Source organism: Abramis brama (genome assembly GCF_963993115.1).
Source record: "Abramis brama genome assembly, chromosome: 1".
Lineage (NCBI taxonomy): Eukaryota > Metazoa > Chordata > Actinopteri > Cypriniformes > Leuciscidae > Abramis > Abramis brama.
This window is the reverse complement of record NC_139963.1, coordinates 75,906,255-75,916,003: the sequence shown is the minus strand read 5'-3', so window position 1 is coordinate 75,916,003 and position 9,749 is coordinate 75,906,255. Positions and strand designations below refer to the sequence as shown.

Below are 9,749 nucleotides of genomic sequence, written 5' to 3'. Positions count from 1 at the left end.
TCTGTTCTGAAATGGAGATCGAGGCAATGACTGAAGACGGATGAAGGAAGCAGATGACTGAAGACAAGTTGTTCAGGTAGGTATCGTGCAGGTAAGGAGTCAGGTAAGTGCATGCAGGTGAGGGCCAGAGAGGATGATGGGAAATGTAGTGAGGAGGTGGTGACTAGCTGGTGACCGTGACAAAGTGCACCATAAGTGAGTAAAAACCCTCACCATTTATCCGGGCTTGGGACCGGCACTGACATCGCACTACTTTGTGTAATGTCTGAGGCTGGGTTAAACAATAGTAATTTTTTTTTTGTTTTTTGGATTTTTTTTTTAGTTTTTTTTTTGTTGTTGTTGGTTTTTTTTTTTTTATGAACACGAGCCCATCATATTATCACTATATAAAAGTTTGGTAGCAAATTAAATATAAATAAATAAAAATGTAACTTTAAAAATAAATATTTTTGTAAAAATGAAACATAAATACACATACTACCACTAAAAACATTTAACAAAAAATACACAACTACAAAATATGGGCTAACTTTACATCTAAAAGAGTGAAGTGAACTTTTGAACAAAAGAAATGGACTGTGGCGTACTCGTCCAGCCACTCAAGATCTAACCCCTCCCCACGGCACGATTTACGACTCACCCCACAGTCAAATACTCCTGATCAACAGGGATGTTCTGCAGAGCCTTAAATAAAACCACTTCCTGGTCTTCTCCGTTAACAACCATTTTCCAGCAGAATGGCTTTATATTTGCCGGCTTGGAGGAATGATTGATGCGGCGGCCAGACGTGTCTGCTAGTGGGTGAGCGCTGCAAGGGAAGGTCTGTCATCAATGCACGGGCCTTTCTCCCCGGATTTAAAAAGGTACCCTGCCTCTTCCTGCAGATCCTCCATCATAGCTCTCCCCTCAGATGCTGTGATGATGACCTTGCCGTGGTAATCACAGACAATGTCACCACTAAAAAGGTTTCTGGTCGCAACCACTCCTGTAATTAGGAAAACATTACATTTCCAATTACTGAATGTACTTTGCATGTAGACAAACTTTTCAGGATTTAATTCTAGTTCTTGGTGCAGTTAATGTTTGTATTTTCTTGCCTTGAAAATAACTGAAAGGTTTTCTTACCGACACCTTTGGGAGGACCACAATCTTTAAAAGATTTTGCAGACTGAAGTAACCTGAAAAACAGAATGACAAGACTTTACTCATGCAAGTCATTTGTCACAGTGAATCAATGTCGAATTAATGGGTGCCAATGCTGTATTGATAGATTTGGAGACTTACCGAGAAGATAGTCTTTCCTTTGAGCATATTGTGAAAGCCGCCACTTATCATAGAGCGCTCTGTCTCCAGAAAAGCCAGATTCACTGCGCTGCCTCTTAGATGAAGGCACACATTTTTAATTTCTTGTGATTTGAATCCGATTTTGATTCAATATCGATTAATTTCGTTAAATATTAGGTACAGATACATGTTAATTTTTCTCAAGAAAAAAAAATATCTAATGCTGTAAATATATAATGCCCTGTCAGCTTTTATTATTATTAAAGGTTAAAAATAACAACTCAAATGAAATATAATAGGGTTTTATTATAATGTTATAATATTTTAACGATATATGTAAAAAATGTTTAAAACAATTAAAAAAAAAATATATAATATAGTGCACATATTTAGCTAAATACTCTATATAGCTAATTTGTCTACTAGCGTGCTATGGTCATTAATGTTCCTGAGGTAAATGTAGCGTCACGTGTAGGTTATAGTGTTCTCCAGCTGTTATTGAGCTCTTCCGCGGGTGAAAAACACTGACTGATCGATATAATGTATGAGGGATATACATTTCGGTAAGTTGTACTGTATCTTTCATCACACCTATTGTTCATTCGTGTTTATTTGCTATTTGCTGTTGCCTTTGGCTTGCTCAGTTGGGGATATTTTGGGGATATTTAATTTTATTCAATCAATCAATAAATTCCACTAGAAACAAACTTTGTTGTATTATTTTATTTTAATACTGTGAAGCTGCTTTGATACAATCTGTATTGTGAAAAGCGCTATACAAATATACTTGATTTGATTTGATTTGATATTAACTAGTAGTGAAGAGTAAGAGATGATCGGTTCAGGTGATACAGCGATCCGTCACGTCACATTTACAAGCGCCAAAACCGTATTTATTGTTGAACTTCGTGATAAAATTGGCAGAATCTGAGAGCTGAGAGTGTGTTTCATATCAATAGTAGCCTTGTCTGTCGGTGTCAGCCCTCTTTGCTTCATGATTTTCCTCTGCGTGAGAAACTGGATGTGTGTCGTGAGAGCGAGTGAAAAGTGTCGATTGCGTGATTCTCAGCATTGGCAGCCCTGCATGAAGTCAAATTAATTTCCATAACACACCACTGAGGATTTGCTCTGCATGATATCAGCATTGACCAGCAGGTGTCGCTGTGTGCATTCCAAACCTGGAGAAATCAACCACTTTTACACACATCAGGCTGGAAAGCTTTAAAGCTTCATGAAGCTTCATCTCACCATCACTACCTTCAGGTTCACTCAGCTCAACAGTTATACGCTATATTAGCAATAATGATTATTTTGGGAGACATGGATGAGCTTTGATTGGTGGTTCCCATCATGCACTGCAACATTAGGCTTTATGTTTATTTCTCCAGTGATGGTTGGTCAGATGAGAGGAAGTTAATAACCACAGGAGGAGCTGCTGATGTTTAAAGGAGGAGCTGTAACTATATATAATGAAGAGGAAGACTGACAGAAACAGAAAATGGCTGATAAGTGTGATCTGTGTCTGCTGGGACTGATCATTCTCTCTTCACTTCTCACAGGTAAAGAAATCTGTATTTTCTCTAAAGACATTTAGTGGAATTAGTCTGGAAAGAGTTCATTTGAACATGCTCAGTTTATTCTTGCACACATTCACGTTGTGATCTCAGAGTTGTGTATTGATACACACAGATCATACTGTATTATTCCTGATACTGGACATAGTGTCACTCAAACATCTGATGATGAAGAATTATCTTCATATTAAGAGTGTGTCAGTGATTTGAACAGCTCTCTGATAAAGACTAATAGTTTATTCTGGAGAGTGTGTTGTTTGCTTTAAGTCAGGAAAAATACTATGATTTAAAACTTCTGCTTTTTATGCTGGTGTGTTTTATGTTTCATTTATTAATATATTTCATAATGATCACTGAGATATACTGTGTTTCAGGAACCAGTGGAGAGAATGTGTTCATCAGTTCTGGTGAAAATGTCTCTCTGTCCTGTAATAAAGCTCTTTCTGACTGCAAATCAACTACATGGACCTACGAGAACAGCTTCAGTCATTCAGGGAGAGTTGAACTGATTACTGGAGGAATAAAGAATAAAGACTCAGAGAGACATGAGAGACTGAGTCTGGAGTCTGACTGCTCTCTGAACATCAAGAACGTCACAGGAGAAGATTATGGATTTTACACCTGCGAACAAAATGTGAATGGAGAACAACGAGGACCTGATGCACTTGTTTTTCTGAACGTTCTTCATGGTAAGTTTATGATTATGTGGTCAATTTAAAAAGGGCAGATTCTCCCTTTAAACTCAGATGATGATTGAAGAGTCTGATTTGTGTCTTGTGTTCAGTTTCAGTGTCTTCATCATCATCATCATCTTCATCACAGACTGAGATCAGTCCAGGCCGCTCTGTGACTCTCTCCTGTCAGTTGTATACTGTATACTCCTGTGATGATTTGGTCTATTTTGAGGGATATGAGCTGTTGTGGGTGAATCAGGCTGGTGTTGATCTGAAGACAGACTCCAGATATCAGATATTATCATCATCAGATCAAGATCGCTGTATCATCCTCACTCTGACTACAACACTCCTGAATGAAGATGACAACAGAGAGTGGAGATGTCAGCTTACTCTCAGAGATCAACTTGTGACCTCAGTCAGATACACTGTCAAGTATTCAGGTGAGAAAACACTCTTTTCTGACAGATTTGTGAAAACTTCCACAGATTGGCTCTACTCTTTCTGATGGCTTCATACGTTTTGGAGTTGTAAAATATTAGTGGTCAAAGTCATAAACTGCATAACAATCCTTATAATTCCCAATATTGGCCTCCTACATGGGTCATACCAGGGTTTCCGTTGTCCGGTAATTGCCGGACATTGGCCGAAAAAAAAATGAAATGTCCGACAAAATTAAATCTCTCCGGTCAAATTGTCCGATTAAAATTGCCTAATAATCCCGCCCCCCTAACACAATCTGAATTTGAGAATAAGCCTAAAATGTATAAAGCAAAAATACACCTACCTTTGGCTATGTTATAAAGGAACAGGCTCTACCGTTTGAAAGTTATTAAACATTATTACATGGCTTGGTTGAATTCCAATGTGGAATGCGGTCTGTTATTTCTTGATATCAGACCGCTGCGAAGCACTTGCGGCGCCAGGATTTTGTTTGTAGGTGGGCCTCCAGAAAACTGGATGGGCCAGTTAAAATAAGCCAAAAAAATAAAAAAAAATAAAAACGGGTTCCCCTTCATCTCCGTTTCAGCGCTTTTCTGGGCATTGAGGACAGCGACTCAGTAGCCTACCTGAATTTAATGCGTAATTAGCATAGGTAAAAATAAATAAAAAACAACATTAAACAGGATTTTTTTTTGTTGCTTTTTTAATACAATTACAATTTCATTTAATTTATTGTTTAATAAAATTATAGGCCTATTTTTTTTTTTTTTTATTAAAGGAACACTCCGACTTTTTGGGACTTTAGCTTATTCACAGTATCCCCCAGAGTTAGATAAATCCATACATACCTTTTTCATTTCTGTGCGTTCTGTAAGTGTTATTTGACGCACCCACCGCTAGCCTAGCTTAGCACAAAGACTGGATGTAAATGGATAATGGTAGCATACTAATCCCAATAAGTGACAAAATAATGCAAACATTTTCCTATTTACATGTTGTGATCTGTATAGTCACAGCGTGTACAAATAACAAGACTATATGAGACAGAGACCATTTTTAATCGTATAAATACTGGGAACTATATTCTCACTAGGCGTAGGAGCACAGCTAACGTTACTTGGGCGGAGTGATTAGCGCAGCACACGAGACGCCCTGTTGATGGTTCCGTAAACAAAACAAACGTGACTAACTAGCTAGTAGCGAACGTGACTCGTGATCATGGCTGACTTTGAGGAATTGTCAGAGGAATTTTGCTGTGTATCAAACCAAGATCCAGAACCATATAGTTGAGCCACAATACACCGACGAGGAGTTACAAACTTTGGAAGCACAGAAAACTTTGTAAGAATAGCTAAGCTACAAGTAAACAGGTGATCATGAAAGGCTATTTCAAATGTGCTATGTCAGTTGACGTGTGCATATTTTGTGTATTGACACACTGTATGCAATGGCTATACTACAATTTCATTGAACTATGAATGATCATTATAACAAAATCACTTACTTGGTGGACAGCTGACCATTAGGTTCACTCGGCATGGGGCGTTTCTTCCAGTTGATCTTGTCACAATGGGGGAAAAAAACGACAACTGCCGGGTGTTTTAGGGCAGAGAAATCTTCCGTGGTAGTGACGCAAATATTTTGATTGTCTTCAAGCCTTGACATTGATGGCAATACCCGATCCCATTCATTACAACAAAGGCACTCGGTTTCTGTCGGCATGTTCCACAGTTACACCACCAGTCCGTGTTCGTTCTGATTCTCCCTTCGACATCAATCTGTTCGGCATCTTGTCTTACAGCTTCCAAAGTTTGTAACTCCTCGTCTGTGTATTCTGGCTCAAAACTATATGGTTCTGGATCTTGGTTTGATACACAGTAAAATTCCTCTGACAATTCCTCAAAGTCAGCCATGATCACGAGTCACGTTCGCTACTAGCTAGTTAGTCACGTTTGTTTTGTTTACGGAACCATCAACAGGGCGTCTCGTGTGCTGCGCTAATCACTCCGCCCAAGTAACGTTAGCTGTGCTCCTACGCCTAGTGAGAATATAGTTCCCAGTATTTATACGGTTAAAAATGGTCTCTGTCTCATATAGCCTTGTTATTTGTACACACTGTGACTATACAGATCACAACATGTAAATAGGAAAATGTTTGCATTATTTTGTCACTTATTGGGATTAGTATGCTACCATTATCCATTTACATCCAGTCTTTGTGCTAAGCTAGGCTAGCGGTGGGTGCGTCAAATAACACTTACAGAACGCACAGAAATGAAAAAGGTATGTATGGATTTATCTAACTCTGGGGGATACTGTGAATAAGCTAAAGTCCCAAAAAGTCGGAGTGTTCCTTTAACAGCAACAACAGCTGTAAAGATGAAGTTGACGATCGCCATGTCCTTAGTGAACGCGCCTATAGAGAGAAATGCACATCATGGATTACATAATCAGAGAGTAGCCTATTTCTTTTCATTTTAAATTGTTAAAAAGACATTTCAAGCTTTCTTAAGATATATTTCATGTCTGTGAGGCCTACGCTGAGTTTCGTTAAATTAGGATGAGATGCGCTCCAGTTCACGAGCAATGCAAGTGACCACGCGGGCGCCTCCATGATTAGGCCTATCGTCTGTTTTATTTTGCTGCTTATTTATTAAATCCAGGCAATTGGTTGATAAAAATTTTTTTTTTTAAATTAAGATAAAATTTATACAAAACGAAATTCACTTCAAAAAAGTCATTCTACAAAACCAAACTTAATTAAGTAGTCAAAATCATGTCTGACCCGCTCCATGTCTCTCAATATTTCGCATCCTACTTGTGCGGTTCACTTTTCATAAACAACATAAATTAAAAAATAACATTATAATATTTTAACAAATATTAAACTAAATGAGCTTTTTTAATGGCTACAACACGTATAGTAGACATAGACTCTCTATTTGTACAAATTGCTGCACATTCATTTTATTCTGAATTGTGCACACATAAGTTGAAAGGCATTTGTTTGTGCATGCATAGCAAAACATATCTGCAACATTTATCAAGTTCACTGATAATTATGCTCGCATTTATTAATTATTATCTTAATGAATAATGAAACAAGGACGAACCATATAAACTGCGTTGTTTGTTTAGAATGGAATGGATCGCAAATAGATCCGAATGAAGAAACGTACAAAACCATAGTAGAAAATGGGTCTCGAGTGTTCCTGCAGAGAGGGGGTTCTCGCTGCAGAATCAGATCAAGACGAAGCAGCGAAGTCGCCTTGCGGAGAACAAGGTTACGCGGCTTATGCGCATTGCAAGTTGTGGAGAGAAACTGGGAAGTTCGCTTGAGTAAAAACATAGGCTTCAGATATTTTATGTGGGGAAGGGGGATTGGTTTGTTAAACTATGAATGTGAAACCATAGTAAAAACAATTGGCGTTGATTGACGCCAATCGAACGTTCATGTTTCTTTTCCGTTTTTTTATTTGAAAGTTAGGCTAATAAACATGTTGCATTCGGCCTGATTATGTCATTTTTTTAAGTTACATAGCCTTCCTCCAGTTTTCCTCAACTTGACTAATTAAGAGGCGATATTTGACCGGCATATCTTCAAAATGTCCGGAAAACGAAACCTCTGCCGGTCACTTTGACCGGCACCATTTTTTTCTAGCGGAAACTCTAGGTCATACATGATATATTGCATAAATCAGATGAATGTATTAAAGCCTAGTATGACCCATGTAGGAGGTCGGCTTTAGGAATTATAAGGCTTATGTCCTTCATTCAAGCTGAAGGTTTATTTGCAGAAGCTCAACTGTGTTTCACTCTCATATAAACCAGGAATAAATTATACAGCAACACAGTAATACAGTTATACAGTAATACAGTACAGTCTCTTCTCAACTACTGCCATTCTCCTCCTGACAGCTTGAGAGTGAAGTAAGAAGATAATAGATGACAGACTCGTGCACATATTCATCATTTCTGTGATGTGAAGCTCAAGTAATATGTGATGATGATGTTGTGTATATGTGGCATTATGTGTTGAACTGAACTAACAGACGTGATCCACAGATCCAGCTGATACAGCATCAGAAACTGAAGTCAGTGTGACTGCTGGATCATTATACAGAGGTACGACACGTTCATTTATACTGACAGCTTTATAACATTAAACTATCAGTCAGTCTGTAAATGCTTCATCAATAACTGTTGATAGTTGAATACCCTTGACTTCAGTTCTCAGTTTCTCTTCTTCCTCTCATGTTTCCTGCAGTGATTGTGATTATTGTTGAGATGGCAGTGTTTGCTGCTCCTACTGTGATTCTTCTTCAGATCATCTGTGCAAGAAGAGCTGGTGAGTTTTGAGCCGCACACAATCTGATGATTCACACTCATCTGATCTGGAACAATCTGCAATCATGATAAAAACACATACGAGAGGTCAGTCAATGCTTTTATTTTGCAGGGAGGAAGGACTCGAAGCACCCAGAGGAAATAGAGATGCCGACAATATTAGAATAAAATACTGATGAGTTTAGAGCCAATCTGCAGCAATATTTACAATAGCAGAAACTTACAGAGGATTGTTCATTGTTTTATTTTCTTCTTCTCAGAAAACAGAGAAAAAACTCTGAGCACTTATAGTGACATAATTAAGTTTAGATTAAAATGTTGTTGTTTTTTTACATATAAAAAGACAGATTTATTTTCATTTATATGGATTTTATGGATATATTTGCCTACAATGTTGAAAGTCATTTTCTTGCCCTTCATATGTAAACTGTTTTAAATATAATATTAATACAGTAATGGACAGACTCAGACTGTATAATCTCTCTCTGTTCTGTGTCGCATACGCGCGGGCGTGTTTTGCTGGATTTTCTTCACATTGTAGCACAATAAACTTAAATTACTCCGTCATTTATGGTCATACAGAAAAAAGAAATATAAAAAAAGAATCTGTGATATTTCTACTTTTGTATGTGTCCACTTACAATCAAATCAAACATTGTGCTTTTGAAAAATAAAGAAAATAAACAGGGTGTGCGTTCTGCCTCTCCGTCTCTGTGAACTTTTTTTCTTGAGCACGTCTATAAACTGAAACCAAACTCAGCGAATACTTGTCACACATTTATGAGCCATATACCTTTATAAACATTTAAGTGTGTACTTTTAAATCATCGGATTCAAACTGAAAACAAATATTCTCTGTTCAAGTAATTTGTATAAAACCAACAAGATGTCCAGCTTCTCAAACGCTTGCTCATTATTTTTAATGTGACCACGCCCACGCGCGCAAAAGAGATTGACATGCAAATCTCCACGCCTCACACGAACGCGCTCGTTACCTCAAACACATCACAAACTTCACCAAAGTCTCTGCTTTTCGTCGAGTTTGAAAGACGTGCCGTGAGCTTACATTGGCTTTACCTCAGAAGAAGAAGAACGCGATTTGAAGACAAGAAAGATGTAAGGTAAGAAATTCTTAATTATTAGTTCATGTTATTGTTGCATAAACTTCACATTGCAGTTGAACTGTTGCTAGATGTAAGGTGAATATTATAATATTTAGACTCGTGTTTACTGTTAAATACTGTTTGTGGTTATCTGCTCAAACGTAGGTATAATATGGTAACCATAATGTTTCATATTTTGGAGTGCGCTGTGCGTTTGAATTTTTCCTATTATATCATCATAACGAATGGAAACATTTGAAGTAACATATGATAATAATTTTTTTTTTTTTCTAGTAGTTGTTGTCTCAAAACTACAAACTTTT

The 9,749-nt window shown here is 37.5% G+C and overlaps 1 protein-coding gene across 1 annotated transcript; it reads left to right on the top strand.

The window, feature by feature from the left end:
- Positions 1-1,644: 1,644 nt before the first annotated feature.
- On the top strand, positions 1,645-8,993 carry LOC311089639 (uncharacterized protein). Its single transcript, XM_084124510.1, has 5 exons — positions 1,645-2,843; positions 3,233-3,547; positions 3,643-3,975; positions 8,042-8,101; positions 8,244-8,993. The coding sequence occupies exons 1-5, from the start codon at positions 2,783-2,785 to the stop codon at positions 8,333-8,335; spliced, it is 861 nt and encodes a 286-aa protein (XP_083980636.1). The 5' UTR covers positions 1,645-2,782; the 3' UTR covers positions 8,336-8,993.
- The last annotated feature ends 756 nt before the right edge of the window (positions 8,994-9,749 follow it).

Excerpts from the sequence above, each read along its gene's own strand:
- LOC311089639 (XM_084124510.1), top strand. The coding sequence starts at position 2,783 with ATGGCTGATAAGTGTGATCTGTGTCTGCTGGGACTGATCATTCTCTCT. Across the intron at positions 3,548-3,642 it reads TTTTCTGAACGTTCTTCATG|TTTCAGTGTCTTCATCATCA; the intron begins GTAAGTTTATGA and ends TCTTGTGTTCAG. Across the intron at positions 3,976-8,041 it reads ATACACTGTCAAGTATTCAG|ATCCAGCTGATACAGCATCA; the intron begins GTGAGAAAACAC and ends CGTGATCCACAG.